The sequence below is a fragment of the Seriola aureovittata genome, chromosome 17 (assembly GCF_021018895.1).
Source record: "Seriola aureovittata isolate HTS-2021-v1 ecotype China chromosome 17, ASM2101889v1, whole genome shotgun sequence".
Classification (NCBI taxonomy): domain Eukaryota; kingdom Metazoa; phylum Chordata; class Actinopteri; order Carangiformes; family Carangidae; genus Seriola; species Seriola aureovittata.
In genome coordinates this window covers 13,408,062-13,430,735 of record NC_079380.1, presented here as the reverse complement: position 1 = coordinate 13,430,735, position 22,674 = coordinate 13,408,062, and the positions used below count along the sequence as shown (strand labels likewise).

General features: G+C 40.3%; 3 protein-coding genes across 4 annotated transcripts in view; all 3 read left to right on the top strand.

Annotated features, from left to right (window-relative positions):
* Window positions 1-10,157, top strand: part of abca3b (ATP-binding cassette, sub-family A (ABC1), member 3b) — a 30,138-nt gene extending 19,981 nt beyond the window's left edge. For both annotated transcript variants that reach the window (XM_056401199.1, XM_056401198.1), the window contains 14 exons: window positions 172-370; window positions 463-769; window positions 855-1,122; window positions 1,925-2,129; window positions 2,265-2,484; window positions 3,246-3,404; window positions 3,846-4,018; window positions 4,794-4,928; window positions 5,085-5,279; window positions 5,425-5,612; window positions 5,706-5,876; window positions 6,349-6,545; window positions 6,925-6,998; window positions 7,579-10,157. In XM_056401199.1, coding sequence (XP_056257174.1) covers window positions 172-370; window positions 463-769; window positions 855-1,122; window positions 1,925-2,129; window positions 2,265-2,484; window positions 3,246-3,404; window positions 3,846-4,018; window positions 4,794-4,928; window positions 5,085-5,279; window positions 5,425-5,612; window positions 5,706-5,876; window positions 6,349-6,545; window positions 6,925-6,998; window positions 7,579-7,710 — 2,623 coding nt within the window. In that variant the 3' untranslated portion in view covers window positions 7,711-10,157. The remainder of the gene's footprint in view (window positions 1-171; window positions 371-462; window positions 770-854; window positions 1,123-1,924; window positions 2,130-2,264; window positions 2,485-3,245; window positions 3,405-3,845; window positions 4,019-4,793; window positions 4,929-5,084; window positions 5,280-5,424; window positions 5,613-5,705; window positions 5,877-6,348; window positions 6,546-6,924; window positions 6,999-7,578) is intronic.
* A 1,139-nt stretch (window positions 10,158-11,296) lies between these two features.
* Window positions 11,297-15,506, top strand: LOC130185720 (cytochrome P450 2K1-like). Its single transcript, XM_056402329.1, has 9 exons — window positions 11,297-11,593; window positions 11,749-11,911; window positions 12,146-12,295; window positions 12,491-12,651; window positions 13,178-13,357; window positions 13,454-13,595; window positions 14,168-14,352; window positions 14,473-14,614; window positions 14,760-15,506. Exons 1-9 carry the CDS (start codon window positions 11,384-11,386, stop codon window positions 14,945-14,947), a joined length of 1,521 nt encoding a protein of 506 aa, XP_056258304.1. The 5' UTR covers window positions 11,297-11,383; the 3' UTR covers window positions 14,948-15,506.
* Window positions 15,507-16,725: 1,219 nt separating this feature from the next.
* On the top strand, window positions 16,726-22,609 carry LOC130184946 (cytochrome P450 2K1-like). Its single transcript, XM_056401076.1, has 10 exons — window positions 16,726-17,091; window positions 18,120-18,403; window positions 18,561-18,723; window positions 18,800-18,949; window positions 19,837-19,997; window positions 20,297-20,476; window positions 20,941-21,082; window positions 21,194-21,378; window positions 21,484-21,625; window positions 21,729-22,609. Exons 2-10 carry the CDS (start codon window positions 18,209-18,211, stop codon window positions 21,914-21,916), a joined length of 1,506 nt encoding a protein of 501 aa, XP_056257051.1. The 5' UTR covers window positions 16,726-17,091; window positions 18,120-18,208; the 3' UTR covers window positions 21,917-22,609.
* Window positions 22,610-22,674: the final 65 nt, after the last annotated feature.

Below are 22,674 nucleotides of genomic sequence, written 5' to 3'. Positions count from 1 at the left end.
TAAATGATGTTGCAAATTCTGCTGTCATTAGTTCAGATTTTATTTTCTTAGTTTGTTCATATTTTTGTCATTTAATTATTTGATTATTTCTCTAGTTTGTTGCTGTCAAAACTCTGGATGCTGTGGTGAGTACATCAGTGGATAATCACGGTATAAATTTTGTGTTTTCAGGGTGGGAAAGTTGGTAGATTCTAGTTTGGACATCCAGGCTATCCAGCTACCCGCCCTGCAGTACCAACATGAGAGACGGTCCCATGACTGGACCACAGATGATGCCAGCAGCATCAGCGGCATGACTGATATCACTGACTTCACAGATAGTGGCACACTCATCTCTGAGGACTGCTCCAACATCAAACTGAACACGGGGGTGAGATAAGAGGAAGGAAACTGATGCTGCTCATGTATTTTGCATATCATTCATACTGCTCACATTTCAGTTCCCCTTTCTTCCTCCTACAGGTCAGACTGCACCTGCAACAATTCTATGCCATGTTCCTGAAGAGGGCGTTGTACAGCTGGAGAAACTGGAAGGTAATGGTGGCGCAGTTCCTGGTTCCTCTGGTCTTCACTGTCGTGGCCTTAGTTGTGGCACGCACCTTTCCCAATCACCAGGATGCTCCTCAGCTGAGGCTGGCACTCAGTCACTATGGCCCCACCAGGGTCCCTTTGGCTCTGCAGCCTGGGGCAGGTCCCTTGGCCTCTGCCCTGGCAAATGCATACAGTTCACAGCTCTCTGCCCAGCTAGGCCAACTCATCAACATCACTGGTAAGCACAGTGAGACAGGGACTTGGTTTGACTGCTTAGCTGAGTATTTACTGACCATAGGTCCTCTATCTCTTGCTCCCCTCAGACTTTACTGATTACATCCTGACTCAGGCAGAGGAAGAGGGCGGCAGCTTTAATGAGCGCTGTGTCGTGGGTGCTGCTTTCCGTGGCAGCCAGTATGCTGAAGCAACAGCCTACTTCAACAATGAGGGCTACCATACACCTGCTACAGCTCTCATGATGGTGGACAATGCTCTGTTCAAACTTCTAGCGGGGCCGAATGCTTCCATCCAGACGGGCAATTACCCAATGCCACGCAACCTGTCTGAGGTCGCCCAGAGCCAGCTCACAGAGTGAGTAAAGGGGGTGAAGAGCTATTTGTTTCATATCAAGAACTTAAAACTGAGTTCTTGATATGATACTATGATTCTATGATACTGAGTGATTTGAAAAGAGCAGGGAGAAATATGTGAAGAGAGATGAGTTCTAACATGATTTACAAACAAACTCACTTCCATCATGTAAAAATAATGTAGATTTCCAAGGGATGACTGTCCATGTGATATGACAAGAAAGGTTAGATCCACTTTATGAATATGAGTCATTCTGATGCACTGGTTTAAGCATGAATTTGAAATTCATCCATTAAAAGAAACTTCCAAAAGGACTTTGATAGATTTAACCTCCAAGTAATTTTGTGTAGCCATCATACTGACAAGAACAAGTCCAACTGATTTATTAAAGTGGTTACAATCAAAATTTTTCTAAATAAAAGATGACGATGTCTAATGTGAAAGGGGTCACTGGTACTGATGAACCTACAGAGAGATATCACCTGAATCTGCAGCTCCCCTCAGCTTGATGGAGCTTTATAATTTCAGCTCACTGTTCACTCTCACTGCTCCCATTGCTAGTCCGCTTTCATCAAAAAAACTCTAAGAATTGACCTTACACTTTCTCCTCAGTACCAAAGAACAATTCTACCAGACACAGTTAGTGACTAGCTGGTGAATATAGAAGAACATTTAGCAGCAAAAGAGTGAGAGATTCCCTCCAACAGGTGGTAGAGACCAAAAACGGAGCAAAAATAACTGTGAATGTTGGACTATGTTGCCAGACACACAACCCCAAATGAACTCAGTCATTCTTTCCTAGGGGTAAGATGGGTTTTGCCATCGCCATCAACCTGATGTATGGTATGGCCTCCCTGTCCAGCACCTTTGCCCTGCTGCTCGTTACAGAGTCGTCCATTAAGTCCAAGCATGTGCAGCAGGTCAGCGGCGTCTACCTTTCAAACTTCTGGTTCTCAGCCCTGCTGTGGGACCTGGTCAACTTCCTGCTGCCCTGTCTCCTCATGTTGGTGAGTATGACATCTGATATTACTTGTGGGGATTAGGATACTGACATGACAAGAGTGGTCAGGCTAAAAATATAGTATGCATGGAAGTGATGTAAATGGTACACTCTCATGTCTTAATGTGTGTTTTGGTCTCAGGTGGTGTTCCAGGCGTTTGGAGTCAAGGCTTTCGTAGAGGATAACCACCTGGTAGATGTGTTGCTCTTACTGCTGCTCTATGGCTGGGCAGTTGTTCCTCTTATGTACCTACTCAGCTTTTTCTTCTCCACTGCTGCTACCGCCTACACTCGTCTCACCATCTTCAACATGATCTCTGGCACGGCCACCTTTCTGGCTGTCACCATCATGACCATCCCAGGTGAGAGGAGACACTGGCTTCCAGCACTGGTAAACATCGGTAAAGTGTCTCAAATTACCATGCTGTGCAGAATATAAGGTGTTGCTGATTATAAGACAACCCTACCTTTTGAGCATGTTTCCCTGAGATACTGATCATCATGTAGCTTGTCCAAATATCTTTGACTGAGTGAGTATGGGACTGACAGATAGAAGAACAGAAGAACTAGCTGAACCAGCAAACACTTGAAGTAGTCTGAATGAATTTCTTTGGCTGGTACCATTTTCTAGACTTCCTATTTGAGTGCTTCATTATGAGATTCTGTGATACCGGTAATCCCTGGCTGTTTGAAAGATTATTTTGCCCCTAGTCCTTTTCTGCAGTGAAGACATTGGGAGATGCTTTCAAGTTATTTTTAGTCATCAGGAATTTATTTCCTTTGTGGCCGCAAAACATGTTCTAATCTAATCTTCTGTAAAGTGTCCTTGAGTGTTGTGAAAGGTATTGCCAAATAAAATGTATTATTATTATTATTATTATGTTACATGGATCATCAGAAACTTTAGTTAAACCAGGTTAACTAAGCACTTTTGGGCTGAATAGCTGACTAGCTCAAAAAGTCAAAAGACACTCACTCTAGAAGACACACTTTAAACAGACTTGGACTAACAAGCTAGCCTAGCAACTATAGAGAACCAATAACAAAATATGGGTGAAATGCATAAAATGAAAAGAAAAAAAATGTTTCCTTATCATTCCTTTTGACTGCTTCCTTTCTCCAGAGTTGAACCTGCAGGACCTGTCGCATTTACTCGATAAGGTGTTCCTGATCTTCCCAAACTACTGCCTTGGCATGTCCTTCAGCCAGTTCTACCAGAACTATGAATTAATCTCGTTTTGTACCTCCACTCCTATCAGCGAGACAGTCTGCAAAATCCTAAGTAAGTACTGCCAAAATGTAGCCTCAGAGAATAATTAAGTCATTGCTTTTGCCATAGAGGTGATACAGTGTATGCGTTTAGTTACAATACAATGAAGATGTGATGTACTAGCAGTGTGATATACAGTATGCGATATAGAAGACATAATTATAATGATGAGTCATAATGTGGGTGGCAGTATTACACATGTATTAAAATGGCGATGTTGGTTCATTTTTATAGTGGCAGTGATTATATGAATAATGATATACCCTTTAAATAAGGAATATTGCTTTTGCTTTTTACCGGTTTTCAGCAAAGTAACACATTTTTCACTTGGATTTTATTTCACCACTCAAAATATACTGTGTGGTCCGCTGCAGGTTCTCTGTCCTTTATAGTAAACAATGTTGTGTTTTGACCCTGACTACAAAAAAACCCAAAACATTTCTCTGGTTTCAGACATCACATACCAGTCAAACTACTTCTCAATGTCGGAGCCTGGTGTTGGGCGCTTCCTTGTGGCCTTTTCAGTTCAGGGAGTGGTCTTCATTATTCTGCTGTTTGTCATCGAGTTGCAGTGCGTCCGCACTCTCTGGCGACTCCTCTCCTCCCTGGGCAGAAGACGTAAACAGGTAGATGCATTATGGGAGCAGTAAACAAGTTTTTGTCTTTTTCTGTGGGTTTTTTGTTTCTCTTTTCTAATTTCCTAGCAACCACAGCTCGTACTGCTTAGGAGGTCTCTCGAGGAAACTCTTCAAAGCATGCTTAAATATATTCAAACTGAGCAAAGCAATAACCCTGAAGACAACTTGAGTAGTGGTTGTAGAAGCACAAAGATAATGGTCTGGTCTGATTATGTAGATTTGTTTAAATGTGCTGGGAATAGACAAAACACTTCACGAAAAGGAAACTTCCACTCTTAAGTAATTTGGCCACAGTTAGAAACACTGTTACTAGGGTGGTTCATATTAGGTTGATTGCCAGTTGGCAACATTTGTCAGTCATGAAAGAGGTCTGGCAATTAAAAGTTTGAGTTTTCAAATCAGCATGAGACTAATACCAAAACTGAAAAGAAGCCTAATTATCTGCCCCTTCAGTGCAAGTGCATTTGTCAATAAACCTGCAAACTGGTTTATTATGTCAATTGAATATTGGTAAATATGTTCATATGTTTTTCCAAGATGGATACAGCATTTCATATATCATCATTTATATGCACTATAGTCCTGTGTTAAATATTAGGACACCTGTGGTTATGGGGTAGGTTACTTGTGGTATGTTATTGCTGCTATGAGATGTGACATCATCTGAAAGCCCTTTTTACCGTTAGGTGGGGGCAATGTCTTATTTTTTTGTGTTTTTTAATGTACATTTTCACTGGTGTGTTTGTGTGTGTGTGTGTGTCAGTTACCTCTAATAGAGGATGCAGCACTCCTTCCAGAGGACAGAGACGTGGCTGAAGAGAGGAAGAGGGTCCTGGAGTGCCAGCCGATAGTAGAGTCTATGATTGGTAGCCCCCTCATACTGCAGGAGATCAGCAAGGTATGTAGCATGGGAGATTGTATATTTATTGTATGCACAGGTCTAAATGTTTTTTGACAGGATGCCTCAGTGTTGAAATAAGGGTGTTTCTAGAGGTGTGTGTCTCGGTGAGATATTACAAGGTGATACAGACTCGCTGATATCTCTCCTTCTCAGGTGTACAACAGTGGAGCAAATCTTCTAGCTGTGGACAGGCTGTCTCTAGCTGTTGGAAAAGGCGAGTGTTTTGGCCTCCTGGGCTTCAATGGAGCAGGGAAGACCACCACCTTTAAGATGCTGACAGGTGATGAGAGTGTGACCTCCGGGGATGCTTACATTGATGGATACAGCATCTTGAGGGACATTAAGAAGGTACGAGGAGAGGGGTAGAAATTCAAAGAAAAATTGTCTTCAGTAATACAGCGTTTTGATTTAAATGAACTAAATCTTCAGTTTAGCATCACACTGCTTTCAAAACACAGAAATTTGAGAGGGAACTTGTATCTCTGCATTGCAGGTACAGCAGCGCATTGGTTACTGTCCTCAGTTTGACGCTGTATTGGATCACATGACAGGAAGAGAAACTCTGAGTATGTATGCCAGGCTCAGAGGAATACCAGAGAAATATGTGTCCGGCTGCGTGGAGAATGTCCTGAGGTCACTGCTGCTCGAGCCTCATGCCGACAAACTGGTCCGCAGCTACAGGTAAGTAGACAGAGAGAAAGAAGTGGCAGGTACATATATTAGCCTGGATAAAGCAAGTGAGTGCAAATAATATGTCACCGTCAACATATACAGCGGTGGTAACAAGCGGAAGCTGAGTGCAGGCATGGCTCTGATTGGTGGGCCTCCGGTTATCTTCCTGGATGAACCCTCCACTGGGATGGACCCTGTGGCCAGGAGGCTGCTGTGGGATGCTGTTACACGCACACGGGAGTCTGGCAAGGCCATAATCATCACTTCTCATAGGTGAGACTTGTAGTGTGTATTGGGTATCAGCAGTGGTAGAATGTAACTAAATACATGTAGTCAAGTACTGCGTTTAAGTACAAATTTTATGTACTTGTATGTTGATTTTCTTCATTTTTTTACTTCCACTTCCTATAATATTGTTTTTCTAACCCCATTCCATTTAGCTAGTTACTATTTACTGTATGAATTAATATTTTACATACAGAAAATATGATGAGCTTACAAAATATGATGCATTATTATAGATGGAACTACCCAACAGTATATAAAGTAAAATGCTATTTGCAAAAGAATGCACCGTTATTAATAATCCAGTAATATAATATGACATTAGAATTTCTTATCCACCTCTGGATATAAGTTAAAAGAACATCATCATGTTGTCATGTTTGCTACATCTTGATATATGAAAACTAAAAGAAGTGAAGATTACACCTGTACCTGTGCCCTTGATCTGTTCCCTCACCAGTATGGAGGAGTGTGAGGCCCTTTGCACCAGGCTGGCAGTAATGGTCAACGGTCAGTTCAAATGCCTCGGGAGTCCCCAACACCTGAAGAGCAAGTTTGGCAGCGGCTACACCCTGCTGGCTAAAGTACACATAGAGACTGAGTTGGAGGACAGTGACCTGCAGCTATTTAAAGACTTTATTGAAAGCACTTTTCCAGGTCAGAGGCACAGAGTTACTGTTCATTTTAATATTTACATATATGATAAAGATAACTAATTCAGTCAGAGTAAATTGAAAAGTGTGTGTTTATTACCACAATAACTATTAAAAATAACTTTTATAACTTATGTTTTAGGTGTCAGAGTGCTGCATTATGGCAAACAATAGAATAAAATGTAATGGCACCAAAATTTCCAGTCATCATTCTGTACTTAAAATGTCAAATAACCATGTCAAAATGCTTGTATTTCTTAGTGGGATTTGGGATTTTTCTTGCACTACATTAACCAATTGAAGGTCTTCTGCTGCTGTATTGATCTGTCACTGTGAAAGAATAGCAAAGTGGATCTAACCATGTGAAATTCCTCCCTCCACAGGAAGTCAGCTAAAGGATGAACACCAGGGAATGGTGCACTATCATTTGACTGACAAAACACTGACCTGGGCTCAGGTACTGTAAAAGATTTGCACATTTAAAACGCTTAGAAGATTAGAATCAGATAAATCCATCCCTGCACACTGCTGTGTTCAAGCTCCCTCTAGTGGATAAAATAATACGCAGCAACTTTCAAGTGCCTGAGTTATTATTTTTAAAGCTTCAACAAAAAGTTACTTAGCCAGGAAGTGCTCTTTAGTCTCTTTCTCCTGCTTATTTAGTCATGTTTCCACCTCAGCATGTTTTTTTTATCTTGATGAGCTTAGAGTGAGGATTTGTAAAACTACTACAGACGTTTAACATGAATGGCAAATCTCGAAATGTTGTTAATCAGTGTTGTTCATTTGACATGCTGTGACAGTACTGGTATGGTAGTATAATCATGTCATGTACTCCAAAATGCCCCAAACAACACCGAATAGATAGAAATGTGCATGGAATAAAAGATATACAGTTGTTACTTGCACACAGGGGCAGGTGTAAGTATTTGTATTTTCATTGTTCAGAAGATGCTTATTGTAGCTTGAAATTGTGATCTTGGCAGAAAGCCATGGGTAACATGCATTCTCACTCCCTGTTCTCCACTCCCACCCAGGTGTTTGGTACTTTGGAGGCAGCCAAAGAGAAATACCGCATTGAAGACTACTGTGTGAGCCAGATATCACTGGAGCAGGTGTTCCTCAGCTTTGCCCAGTTCCAGCACTGCACAGAGAGCGGTAGGAAATAGGTGGCGTGACAAGTCCGTCCATCCATCGTCCATTAACTACAGTGCGTGTGTGTTTGTGTATAGGACCTGTGTACATGGACCTGTCTCGGTTACACAGCAGTTGCGTACACAGGCTGGAGCAGAGCGCCGTTTATCTCCAGCTCCATTTTTACCGTGACCAACAACACACACTCACACACACACACACACACACGCACGCACACACAGAAACACACACATTGGGCAAGTCCCCAAACATCAACTTCAGCATTTCTACTACTGTATCCTGTTGATGTGTCTTTGTCGGGTCATTCATGCCGTCATTATTGTTGTTGTGTAATGAGAAAGTAGGAAAATTGGGATAATGACATGAGGGTATGTCATTTATACCAAGTAATGAACTCTGCACCTTTTTAGTGAGGTCAAAGACAATGACACCAATCATTAGATACTACCACTACTCTGAATTGTATGTGACAAGGTAATTTGTGTGTGTGCACTTAGCTGTGTACAGTTTGTCTTTTTGTTATTTATGATTTTATTTTATGACTTGATTTTGGTTCCAGGAATTTGAACTTTGTTTTGGTGATCATCAATCATCACAAGAGAATGAACCACTCTGTTTGATACATTATGAAATTGTTGCACACCTTTGCGCCTTATCTAACCAATGAGGGTTATTTTTTTCCTTATATTACCCTATACAAAATGTTGTTGCCAGATGTAAATAATATGGCGTGTTCATGGCGCTAAAACCACTCACTCATTCAGACCAGAGCAGAGCTTTTACTCTTTTTAAAGGCTGTATTCGGCTCATTAATCGATGCATGCAGAAAATACGACTTACCAATTAAGCGCATGATTCTGGGAACGCTGGAAGACCGTCCTTTCTGCTGAGGATTAACCCTCAGAGTACATTTAGTCCAGTCTGAGTAAATTTAATATACCTCCATTGTTCAGCTCTTATGAACCAATGATTCTTTTTTCTTTTTTTTTTGCTGCCAAACAAGTTACGGCAACAGATCATAATCCGATCATTACAGTTTACGTGGAAGCTATTTAGAAAGAGTCATTGTGTGATACAGAAGATTATTTTCAAATGGTGCTGTTGCAGTAAAAACAGGAGGTCTTGACTTCAAATAGTATCAGACTGCATGTGATTGATTTAGACCTAGAAGAGCAAGACTACAAAGACCTTTGAGGTGTTTTTGAACAATTTTTTTCTTTTTTTCCTGCAGCTATGCACCTCATATGGTACACGTGTGTGTGTGTGTGTGTGTGTGTGTGTGTGTGTGTGTGTGTGTGTGTGTGTGTGTGTGTGTGTGCGTGCGTGCGTGCGTGCGTGCGTGCGTGCGTGCGTGCGTGCGTGCGTGCGTGCGTGCGTGCGTGCGTGCTTGCGTGCATGCTTGCGTGTGTGTGAGAGGATGACAACACATTATTCCTGAATCCAGCCAGACTATACAAAAACAGTGCTATGATAGTTCTTGAACAAATGAAAACCAATAGATTGTCATTTTGTAATGGGCAAACATTAACATCTTTAACGTAGAGCTGCTCCTGCTTTAGGGAACGTCAGGAAGTGCAATAAAAAGGCCCAGCAGTGGTACAGATGGTAAAACTAAACACAGTCCTCTGCACACAAATAGATGCCTTGTTTTGAGGAAGAATGATCAGCGCAGTGTTTGTTCCTCTTTCATTAAACTCAGAACGTGCCCATTTATCACATTCCCAAAGCCTTTTTTTTTTTTTGTACTTTAAATAACATGTAAAAAGATGTGTGTATTCTGTAGGAATATTATGAATGACATGAAGTTTCCCCTCCAAAAATATCCTACACATATTGATGAGAAATAAATTCTCATTTCCTGCCTGTCGTCTGTGTTAAAGATCAATGTTATAACCTGGGATGAATAAGCAATCAGACTTAACTCTTGTGATCAGACTCCTACTCTCGAGAAATCACTCTGGCTTCACAGAAGTGAGATGAATGTATTTAATGTCTTACACAAAAGCAAAAAGCACTCACTTTAATCAACTTTGTTAACAGCTTGATATGATTTACAGCGTTTTCTTCATGTCACCTGATGTTTGTGGAAAAAAAAAAAAAAATGTAGAGACTGACATTCCATGAAGACACTGATATGTGGCCTATTGGTCTTTAGGGGATTTAACCTCTTAATTTTGACTTTTGTTACGTTTGTTTGTGTAGTTGCACAATTAATGTCTCATTACATGTTATGACTTGAATCAAATGCAATGTTGGATATGTAGTTAGAGAAAAATGTAAAGGTTTGCACTGCTGATATTGAAGGATTGAGTTATGCTGAAATACAGTGTATCATATTTAAAAAGGGAATTTACATCATTGTAACTGTGTACTGTACTGTACCATGGAAATGAACTTGTCAACTGTATATGTATCGCTATTCTTTTTAAATTAAATAATGCTCTATGCAAATGGAAGCAAACACCAGCTTCAGGTCTCATTTTTCCAGCAACAAAGACTTCACACTTTTTCTGCCCATGTTTCCATGCAGAGATGCCACCAGGGGTAAGTGGAAAAACTTGTTTGTTTGTTTGTTTTTTTGGTCAGCCCACCATTTTACCTACACTATGAATGACAACAGCTTATGTTAAGCATATGTTTTGATAGTCTTAGCTATCAAAACATAGCTATCAAAACATTTTGCAGCCACAAATGCGCCGCACTGAGCTATTTCTACAGCACTGGCTCAAACATTGAGAAATGCTTTTTTTTCTCTAAACTTGATGCCTGGTTCAACTACAAGATGCCATGTTTGCTGTAATTTAAACCTGTAGACTGTTGCACCGTGGAGCCAACTATCCCTGGGAACAAAATAAAATAAAAATAATTAAAAACTGGACACTACAGGATCTACAACAAATATATTCTGCAACTTGCATAACCGACTTGTGTGTCAAACTAAATGATGAAATTAAGCATTTTTGAAAAATCTTTTCACTCCATGTTTTAAAAAAGCCAGTCTGGTCGTGGAGTGTTTGCCCTGGTGCAGCCGCAATGCAGTGTATTGATGGTATTCGCAGTATACATTACTGAGTTGTCTAGACCAATAGCTATCAACCTGAATGTCGAAACTCCCTCAGGGAGGTCACAAGATTAATACTAGGTGTAGGAAAAAAGCAAAAACTAAATTCTTCCACACAAAATCAGACTTATTTGTTTTAGTTGAATTTCTCACGGCTCACAAACACAAAGGTTGCAAGCAGATATTCATTGTATTACCAAGCCAAAAAGGTTAGACACCGTCAGGTCTACATATGTGCAGCCTTGAAGATACCTAAAACACTGTGTACCAGTCCGCAGCAGAACTGTCACAAAATCTGTAACCTACGATACAGTTCACCCACATTTTAATCTGTGATTAGATGTACCTGGAATCAGAGATGCCATGATGTAATTACCCTGCTTCTCTATGAACCTGCCTACCTGCCAAAATGTCGCATTAAAACCCTGGCCAACCCGTCCTTGTGTTTTAGCTGTCATATTCGCCGCTCTTTTGAGATGTGTGTCTCAGTCGTGTGTAAACAGAGCCCAGAGGGGGCGGGGAGTAACACTACACCTGACCGGACGTTCCAGCTGTTTGAGTGAGCTTAAACAGCAGTGTGTTAAATGTAGGTCAGTCAGAGGAGAAGATCAACAGCAGCACAGGAAATGGCTCTTTTGGATGATTCAGTTTTCTTCCTCTTCTCCAGTCCCACCACCCTGTTGGGGGCCGTTGCTGTCCTGCTTGTCCTTTACCTTGTGTCATGTAGCTTCACCGCGGAGAAAATGGGAAAAGAGCCTCCAGGGCCGCCGCCTCTGCCTCTGCTTGGTAACCTGTTACAGCTTGATCTCAAGAGACCGTACAAAACCCTCTGTGAAGTAAGTTGAGCACTCCTAATCCAAAACAAAGCCATTTTGTGTAACACGTCACAACTTATTTAAATCTCCTTTAACACGTTTAACACATTTTTACAATAGTAAATGTTTTTAAAAGATTTCTGACTTATGTGACTGCATTTTCCGTTTTTTTGCAGCTTTCGAAGAAATATGGGTCTGTATTTACGGTTTACTTTGGAACCAATAGAGTGGTGGTCCTGGCTGGATACAAGGCGGTCAAAGAGGCTCTGGTCAGCTATGCAGAAGAGTTTGGAGACCGAAACATTTCCCCTATATTTTATGAAACCAATCAGGGTCATGGTATGACTTTCCTTTCCTTTACTTTACCTTTATATTTTTATTTTTATATATACAAAAGCAAAATCACTTAGGTCACTGTATTTGTAATCAATTGATATTAACACACTGTGTTGTCTCAGAGTTCAGTCTATTAATTTATGGTTTGTTTAGTATAGGAGAGTCACTGATGAGCAGTGCATGTCATAATATATACATGATATAGTACAGATTTCTTTTCACTTGCATGTTTAATAGGAATTCTGTTTGCAAATGGAGAATCGTGGAAAGAGCTGAGACGTTTCGCCCTCACCACCCTCAGAGATTTTGGGATGGGTAAAAGAGTGGCTGAGGAGAAGATCCTGGAGGAATGTCGGTATCTGATCCAAATGTTTGAGGAGCACAAAGGTATGGGTTTAATGCGTTCTGATACACAAAAATAACAAATCAGGTGGGTGTAAGGAACTTGTAATCAGTGACCAGGAAGTGTTGACCATAACTGAGCTGTCAAGAGCAGCCATGTATCCCTTTGATATAACTCTCAACATTTTTCCTGTGGTACTTCAGCTTGATCAATTTAATTGTTTCTTGTGTCTTTTAAAGGGAAACCATTTGACACAACTTGTCCGGTGAATTACGCAACATCCAATATCATCTCCTCTATCGTGTACGGAAGCAGATTTGAATACGATGACCCTCGATTCCAAAACTTGGTGAGAAGAGCAAACGAGACAATACGCATTGTAGGTTCTGCATCAATCCAGGTAAGCCTTGTGTTTGCTGTTTCAAGGGGGTGGCATGAAAACTGACCTAACTAAGCAATGATAACTGGCAAATTTGATCTACTTCATGGAGACTCAAATACAGAAATATTTATAATAAGGTAAACTAGGACATAATTACATATTTTGTCTTTGGGGCAAATTTCAAATGACAAAACTACAGGATATAATCAAAAAATATATATGTCATAATAAAAATGGATGGAAACTGTATAGATTTGGTGATGGAAAATATTATTTAACTGTGGAAAATAACTGATGGAAAGTGCTGGATATATGTGAGCACATATACTGCATGGAATGAGCTCTCTCTATTTTATCCTTCATGTAATATGAGCTTTTACACTCCCATGGCACATAGAAGAAGTCTCACTGTTTAATTAGCTAAAAAAGACAAACAAAAAACAAACACACTTTTTTTCCTATAATCCTTGGAAATCTATCTACGTGGGTTGTTGTTTGGTGCACACCGTAAATAATATCTGCTCTTTCCATTGTTGTGTCACAGCTTTACAACATGTTTCCCAGGCTGGTCAGTTGGATAAAAAACCGGCAGCTGATATTAAAAAATTTGGAAATGAGTGTCAGAGACGTCAAAGATTTGATCAAGCAACTGAAAGAGACACTGAACCCTGACACATGCAGGGGGCTCGTGGACTGTTTTCTCATTCGGAAGCAGAAAGAAGAGGTGAGACAAAATCAAAGTCACGTTTTTCATCTGACACAAAGAATAGCAATGTTGCACACGGCTATTTTGTAATGATATGTGGGTTCTTTCTCTTAGGACTCCTGTGTTATGGACACGCATTACAATGAGAAAAACTTAATATTCACAGTCACAAACTTGTTTGCTGCTGGTACTGACACCACAGCCACTACACTGAGATGGGGTTTGCTGCTTATGGCCAAATATCCACATATACAAGGTAAGGTCAGAGATGAGGCTTGTGAGTCTTTCCTCGTAGGTTTTCACCCCTGGGTGCCTTTTAACACTTGACAAAGAAAAAGGATAAAAGAAACTTTTGGTGCAGCTTTCCATTTGTAAAGTAAACATAAGAATTCAAGGTTTTCAGATCTGTCCTTGTAATCTTGTTCTAATTTGAAGTTTTTGATTATGTGTTAAGGGCGGATAGTAAGGGGAAAAAATCACATGACACAGTATAAATAAATAAATGCTGAAATAATAATTAAATCATTTCTACATGTACAAATGTAGAAATACAAAAATAAATGTAGAAACAAATAAATAAATGTAGACATACAGGAATAAATCTTGGAATGCATAAATGAATAAATGGATAAATAAATAATTGAATGAATGAATATAAATACACATAGAAAAGCATAAATAAATACATGTAAAAATACAGAAATAGCATTTATTTATGTATTCATTTATCTATGTATTCATTTATTCATACTTACGTTACATACAGCTGGTTGATAACATTTCATAACTGCAGACAAAAAATATGAATTTCTTATTTTGTGGCCCTAGACCAGGTCCAGGAGGAGCTGAGCAGGGTGATAGGAAGCCGTCAGGTCCGGGCAGAAGACCGGAAAAACATGCCCTACACTGATGCTGTCATCCATGAGACACAGAGACTGGCCAACATTGTCCCCATGTCTATTCCTCACAAAACCAGCCGAGACGTCACCTTCCAGGGCTACTTCATCAAAGAGGTCAGTTCTTCACATCTGTGTCAATGCTTATCACATATTTGTTTTTGTTGGTTCTACCACCTCTGAAAATGTGACAGTGCTCTTATTCTGAGACTTGATACTCTTCTCTTTTGCCTCCAGGGAACTACTGTGCTTCCTCTCCTTACTTCTGTCCTGTATGATGAGAGCGAGTGGGAGAGCCCACACACTTTCAACCCTTCCCACTTCCTGGATGGGGAGGGTAACTTTATCAGGAGAGATGCCTTCATGCCCTTTTCTGCAGGTATAACCACCTTGTTGGCTTTTGTTCTGTACAGATATTTTATGGTTCAGCAGGGTTAACAGCTTGGTCAGGTTTTTGTACTTCACAGATTAGAGCTAATTTACACTTGAACAGACATCATACTTGCTACTCTTGGTTCTTGCAGGTCGCAGGGTGTGTCTCGGAGAGGGTTTGGCAAAGATGGAGCTCTTCCTCTTCTTCACCTCCCTCCTCCAGCGCTTTCGCTTCACTCCTCCACCCGGAGTTACAGAGGATGAACTGGATCTGACAGCGGCTGTGGGCTTCACTCTCCCTCCTTCCCCTCATAAGCTGTGTGCTGTGAGCCGCCAGTGAGGAAGACAGCCAGAGCATGGCATTACACCCGCCTGTGTCAATGGCACGAATATTGCGGTACTCACTCTCGCTCTCTTTTACAATGCACCACTGCGTTGTGTGCTGAGCGGCCACCAGATGTCCCCATCCTCAGGACCATGATTGGTGAAAAATAAGGGAGAATATCATCAGGAGACAGAAGAGCCATGTGACAGTTCAAGTGTCTGAAGATAGCACCTTGCCTGAGATGGTAATGGAAAAAAGAAAATGATGGTGGGAACACTAGACTACACGCTGTTTGTAAATCTGTAGACATTAGTTTACTCAGACTGATTCAATTTGGATGTATGTACATTTTTATAGTAAGAGATGCTGTAGTAAATTCCTGCTTCTCAGCCACTGTGGATTTTTTTTGTTCACAAACTGATGTGCTTTGGTTTTGTCAAAGACAGTTTGCCAGCAAATGACATTTAAAATCATGGCAGATCATGACATTTATTTACTGTAAAGTACAAATGATCTTTTATTTTGATCCCTGTATGTTTTTTCTTCAGGATAATTAATTAAAAAATACTGTATACATTCTTTTTCTCAACCTTTTCTGTTGAAAACTGACAAAAAGTTAAAGTAATACAAAGGATTTCATGAAGGGAACGTATATTTAAACTGTTTTTACATTTTTTCTCATCAGCTGAATGCTCCTTTATTCATGGTATTCAGCTGCATAACAGTGGAGTGAATAAGTCACATTAAACCTGCGTCTGACCTGGTCTGGCTTAAAACCTAATGTAGCAGAGCTGTAAAAGAGTAGATTCAAGAGATGACGTTTAGCTGATAAACTAGCAGTGGCTAACTGAAACTTTCCACAATCATAGCTGCAGTTTAATACCAACAGCCTCCAGGTTAGTGTTCAATCATTGCAGGTTGCAGCTCTTGCCAAGAAATGAAGGAACAACCATTCTATTTGCATTAACAAGAGACGTGTTGGTAGTTGTCAGTGAGCGAGGGAGAAAAGTATGGAATTTAATCTGATATAGAAAAGCTGCTTGGCCAGTTTCTTTGATACATCTCTTCACCTAAATGCAGGCAAGGCAGATTTAAAGTTTCTGCTGTTATGCTGTTGAGAAGGCGGCGACAAGGGGGGTGGCTGTTAATCGAGAACTATAGGTCTTTAACTGCCACACAGGCCCTCAGCACAGATTCAGCTCTAATCGTTCAAGCTCTGAGGGCCAAAATCTGGAGGTGGCTCTCTGCCTAAAAGGTGGATTAGGAAATAAAAACCCTGTGGGTTCAGTTTGAAAGATTCTCAGAAGAAACTACCATTACAACTTGCAACAATACAAAAAGAAAACAATGAAACAACACCTTCAAACAGCAGTGAAGGTTTTCTATTCTCCCACAATTAAATACACATGATGCATGTTCCAGTGTGAGAGGACTAGTGACACGACAAGACACATTTGAAAGACCTACTATGATGTTTGTCTGATCCAGGTCTCGAGTGGCATAAAGCTAGTCACTGAAAAACAAAACACACAAACCTTCATTAGAATGATTTGAGGAATGATGGGTGCATCACTCTGCTTATTGTGACCACATAATAATAATAGTGGTGACAACAACTGGTGATATATATTTATGTGATACTTTTTTTAAGTATGTGTTTATTTTAAACAGAGCTTATCTTTGTCTTATGTTCTCATGTTTGATTAGGCTACTGTGTTGCTTTCTCCTGTGGACAGAGCAGTAAAACAGGTGCGCTCATGAGCTCATGTAAAATGCACTGTATCCCCCCACTTCTCAAAGACATTTACATGTTCACTGTTTAATTCTCACTCTCTCCTTGGAACTTCATGCCTGTAATTTTCCAGATTTTGTGTTTTACCTGCTTAATCCTGATTGACTGTTTAAGTAGACGTTTGACTGACTGGCTGATCTGCTCCTTCACACGCACTGAGGACGTGTCAATTGTGGTATTGGATTAAGGGTGCGTTCATGTTGAGGCCTTTAGGAAAGGAGGAGGGAACCCTTGGTCTGTAGTTCCACCCAGATAGGTGGGGGCTAAGGGCTTGGTCATATTAGGTTTCTCTTATAAAAACAATACTCGATGCGTCTCCTGTTCACTTCTGTGGAAGCCTTTAACTGCTGCTCCGGAATATTTACAGGTCAGAGTTCAGCTTGGATGTGCTTCTTTGAGCTACAGACACACTGCCGCGCTTTTTTTCTTTTTTTTTTGTTTCATCACCACCTGGTTAGGCCTGCGGGAGCACATATGCCAAATTTCACATTGTTTAGAGCGCCATTACTCCGCGAGCGTTTGAGCGAGAGACATCTCTGAAGAATCTGCGCTTTCTAACGAGCCCATGTTCGTCTGACCTCGATCGATACACTAACATGAAAAGTTTGGAAAGATCAAGAGTTGTCTTGACTTCTGTCTGCCGCGCTGCTGCTTTCTCCGGTTCTCTCCTTGCCAGTGACGTCTAGAGTAACATCACTCAATTGGACATTATTATTGGCTCCAGTGCTGTCACAGCCAATCATAGTGTCTGATTCAGAGTCTTGGCCTACAGACAGGGATTTGACCAGTCAGATATTTAGTACAGCAGAAGCTTTGGAGCGGATTTTTTATTGGAGCCCACAAATACTGCTCCAAAGAATCAGCATAACTCATGAACAGATAAAAATTGAAACTTCAAATCACCTTTAGCACAACTCTAATTAATGTGTGCTACTTTCTGTATTGAAATTTTCTTTCTTTATTATGGTTCACAATGTTTTTATCTATAAAATAATGGAAAATTCAAGGTCAGTTTTTTTGTTTTGTTTTATGGGTTATTAACCCTTGTTATACTGTAAAAAAGTATTTTTGAGTGAAATGTATTATTCCCTGACGTTGCGCAGATTCTGAACATGTGTAGCACTTGGTTAAACTCTCAAAAATTACAACTTTATTAGAAATCTTATCATGGGTGGGCCTCAGATGGTTAAAACACTTCCCGACATCAAACTGTAGCTCTCATGCTTAATTTATAGTTTGCCATTTCTCTGAGTGACCAGTTTTTATTTACTGCGTCACAGGTAAATTTCATTGAACAGAGATGTAATGTGACCGAGCCGGAATTCAATTTCAAACAGAACACAACAAGAAGCTAGTAGTGACAACCCAGTTTTTTTTTGTCCCCTATCCCTTCAGTCCACAGAGGAACACTTTGAACTCTTTGTGAGGACATTACAAGGTCTGTGTTGGAGGAATCAGGGAATTTTCCAGGTGACTATAGGATCATGTTGGACGGTCTTCTTCAGTCCTCCACTTCAGTCTCCCTGCTGGGGGCCATTGTGGTCCTGCTGGTCCTCCTTCTTTACTCCACCTTCAGCTCCCAGGAAAATCGGACTGAGCCTCCAGGACCTAAACGTCTTCCCCTGCTTGGTAACCTGCTTCAGGTGGATCTGAAGAGACTCGACAGCACTCTTTTTGATGTGAGAAATGTCTTGTGTATCTGAAACAATGTAATTTACTCCATTGCTATGATAGACGACTGATTTGCATTCATAAATATGTTTATTTTAAAAGTCAGTAAATTCAATTTCTTCTTATTATTGTGAGTCTCACTTTTACTTGTGTTGATGTTTTTAGCTGTCCAAAAAATATGGACCGGTGTTCACAGTCTACTTTGGACTTAAGAAGGTGGTGGTCCTGGCAGGATACAGGACAGTCAAACAAGCTCTGGTCAACCATGCTGAGGAGTTTGGAGACAGAGAGGTCACTCCCATATTCTACGATTTCAACAAAGGACATGGTAAGAAAATGTTTTGAGAGGTTTTTTTACTACTTGTTTGTGCTGGTGTTAAAACTAGTCAACCACTTGTTTTCAGGCATACTATTTTCCAATGGCGACTCGTGGAAAGAAATGAGACGTTTTGCTCTGACTACACTGAGAGATTTTGGGATGGGCAAGAGGATTAGTGAAGGAAAAATCATTGAGGAATGTAATTACCTGACTGAAGAATTTGAACAACATGAAGGTAACAGTATCTCCTCTAAAGCACTGCATGGGTTTATATAAACACACTAAAAAAATCCCTGGGTCCCACTGTACCTGTTGGGTAGAAACCAGTCACGAAGGGAATGTTTTAACCCAGTGTTAATGTTGGGTTTTTTTTATATTTCTGTTGGGTTATTTTTTACCCAAATTAAACAGCATATGGTAAAATAATGATAAAGAATCTATTCTAGCTCTTTTTAATTTATAAGCAACTATTCATTACTAATGGTTGATAATATGCGTAGCATTTATTATTACCTCCACCAAGGATATTATGTTTCACCCGTGTCTGTTTGTTGGTTGGTTTGTCTGTTGGTCAGCAAAAACTACCAAAGTGATTTGCACCAAACTTGGTGGAGGGATGGGGCATGGGCCAGGGAAGAACACATTAAATTTTGGTGCTGATCTGGTTAAAGGGGTGGATCCAGCAATTTTTTAAATCACTTTCCTTAATATTGTGAGGTAGAGCATTATGGCGACAGTTTCATCAATTCCTCACAGGAAGTAAGATATAATAATGGCTCTTGATGTAAAGAAAATCTGACATATTTATGGTGTTAAGATCTATGACCATTTACAGTTTGGTGCTCATCCAGATAAGCTGTACCTGACAGACATGTAGGATTGTTTGGCCTTGGCAGAGGTATGCGCTGTACTGTGCCATTCTAGTTTTGAATATCATCTGCACTTCATTTTGTACAACTAACAATACATTTGTGAAAGTTTTAAGTCCAACACTGGGTCAAAAATAATCATAGTTTTACCAATGGTATTAGGTAAAGATAGACTTGTATTGTGTCAGTCATGTATTTTCCCTTGAATTTACATGTTCTGTCTGACTCTCATCTGTGACCTTTTTTCTCTCAGGTAAAGCCTTCAACAACACCCGGGCAATTAATTATGCATCTTCAAATATTATATCATCTCTCATGTTTGGGAAGAGGTTTGAATACAAAGACCCTGACCTCCAGACTATGGTGGAAAGAGATCATGAGACCATCCATCTGACGGGATCAGTTTCCATCCTGGTACTGCAGAGTGACTTAATGATCACTGCTTTTTTATATATATATATATATATATATATATATATATATATTTATTTATTTATTTATATACTGTATATAAAACTGCATATAGACTTCTTAAACAAAGTGAAGTGGAATTTGTGACCTGTAAAACACCACCAAGTCTTTTCCAAATCAATGTAAAAACCAAATGAAAAACCAAACAAAGACATTGATTAAATGAGACCAGTAGAGGTTTAAGATAATTTAAGAGTTTAATCTTACAATAATTAGATTGTTTTTATCGTTCACTTTTACAGATCTACAACATATTCCCTTGGCTGGGCCCTTGTCTTAAAAACTGGAGGTATTTGATGAAGAATGTGGAAGACGGTATTGTGGACGCAAAAAGGATTATAGCAGATCTGAAGGAGACTCTGAACCCTGAGACGTGCAGATGCTTTGTTGATGCTTTCCTGACCCGTAAGCAAAGTCTGGAGGTGAGGCGTCCGACTTCACTGAATCCACTCCTAGACTGATAATACTGATCAAATACTGGTCGTCCGTATGTCCCATTCTCGTGAACACGATATATCAGGAACGCCCAGAGGGAATTTCATTACATCTGGCACAGACATTCACTTGGGCTCAAGGATGAATGATAAGAATTTGGTAGTTAAAGGTCAAAGTTCAAGGTCTCTGTGACATCACAAAACATGTTTTTGGCAAAAACCCAGGAATTCATGTGCTAATGTGGAGGATGAAGTGATGACATTTTATATCCAAATGGTGAAATGTTAACTTCACTGTGACATCATAATGTTCTACAAAAATATTTCTGGCCATTATTCAATGCTGTAACTCATAAAGGGGAGTTTGTGACTATATTTCCTGCAACTTGACTGGTTGGCAGAGGCATTCAACCATGAGGAACTAATTCTAGTGCAATTATTTTTTATGCTAGGAGTCTGGAATTAAGGATTCACACTACCATGATGACAACCTGATATACAGTGTGACAAATTTGTTTGCAGCTGGGACTGATACCACAGGAAATTCTCTTCAGTGGTGTCTACTTTTCATGGCCAAGTACCCTCATATTCAAGGTGCAAAAATACATCCACAGGCTTCTCTCAGTTTACAGTGCTCACATAAGATTACGGTTAAAGTGTCATTATATATTTCTCAGATTTCATCTCAGTTTCATGTCCTTCCAGACCAGGTCCAAGAGGAGCTGAGCAGGGTGGTGGGAAGCCGTCAGGTCCGAGTAGAAGACAGGAAGAACTTGCCGTACACAGACGCTGTCATCCATGAGTCACAGAGAATGGCTAACATTGTTCCCATGGCCATTCCTCACAAAACCAGCCAGGACATCACCTTCCAGGGCTACTTCATCAAAGAGGTCACCTTCTCCCATCAGTTCAAATCCACACTAATTTGTATTTGTTGGATAATTTCTTCCATCTGTGAAAACTCTGAAAATGGTGCTTTTTTCTTTTGCCTCCAGGGAACGACTGTGCTTCCTCTCCTTACTTCTGTCCTGTATGATGAGAGCGAGTGGGAGAGCCCACACACTTTCAACCCTTCCCACTTCCTGGATGGGGAGGGTAACTTTATCAGGAGAGATGCCTTCATGCCCTTTTCTGCAGGTATGACAACCTTGTTGGCTTTTGTTCCTCTGAGATTACAGATATTTTATGGTTGCACACATGTGATCACGTTCAACTCAGCTGCTACTCTTTGTTCTTGCAGGTCGCAGGGCGTGCCCCGGAGAGAGTCTGGCCAGAATGGAGCTCTTCCTCTTCTTCACCTCCCTCCTCCAGCACTTTCGCTTCACTCCTCCACCCGGAGTTACAGAGGATGAACTGGATCTTACACCAGTTGTGGGCTTCACCCTGACCCCTTCACCTCATGAGCTGTGTGCTGTCAGTCGCCAGTGAACACAAATACATACACACACACACACACACACACACACACACACACACACACACACACACCACAATCTTTTCATCCGAATGTATCACCCAACCAGTGACATCAATATTTAATGAATTTCAATTGTATAAGCTAAAGCCACTTTGGATCAAAGCATGCCATAGTTAATTTTTCCTGGTTCACTTCAGACTTTTTAACAATTTTGGTTGACCTGCCGTACTCACAGCGCTGCTGACTTTCCCCAGTCACTGATCCCTCAGTTCTAATCCTTAGATGTTCACAGCCAATTTGCAGGACTTTCACACCGTTTCTTTGTGATCTTGCTAAACACTGACATGGTAAGGCCAAAGCAAAGAAAAGCTTTAAATTTGCACTTGCCATATTCTTTTGTTAAGATCTTATTCATGAGGCCAATTCATGGTGGAAATTCTTGTGAGCTAAGGGAAGGTGATCACCAGATTTCAGATGTCAGATATTGTTGGCATAAATATTTATTGAAAGCTTGACAGGCCAAACGATGAGCAGTACAATGTCAGCAAGTGAACCAAAGTCATGTCCTTTCCAACAAGTAACCCAGGTTAAATCACATTTTGTACCATACCCAAATAATGTGTGTCTGAATGTTTTTATTTGCTTGTAAATGCATGTCCTTGTGTGTCTTGAAAGGCACTTATAAATAAAATGTATTATTATAATTATTATAATCATTATTACATCACCAGCATTTGGAACTGGAACTGTCTGGATCTGGCAGTCCTGT

Bases quoted from the DNA above. Each gene is read 5' to 3' on its own strand.
- LOC130184946 (XM_056401076.1), top strand. From the start codon at position 18,209: ATGTTGGACGGTCTTCTTCAGTCCTCCACTTCAGTCTCCCTGCTGGGG. The intron at 20,477-20,940 runs GTGAGGCGTCCG...TTTTTATGCTAG, and splicing joins CCCGTAAGCAAAGTCTGGAG to GAGTCTGGAATTAAGGATTC. The intron at 21,379-21,483 runs GTCACCTTCTCC...TTTTGCCTCCAG, and splicing joins AGGGCTACTTCATCAAAGAG to GGAACGACTGTGCTTCCTCT.
- LOC130185720 (XM_056402329.1), top strand. From the start codon at position 11,384: ATGGCTCTTTTGGATGATTCAGTTTTCTTCCTCTTCTCCAGTCCCACC. The intron at 14,353-14,472 runs GTCAGTTCTTCA...TTTTGCCTCCAG, and splicing joins AGGGCTACTTCATCAAAGAG to GGAACTACTGTGCTTCCTCT. The intron at 14,615-14,759 runs GTATAACCACCT...TGGTTCTTGCAG, and splicing joins CTTCATGCCCTTTTCTGCAG to GTCGCAGGGTGTGTCTCGGA.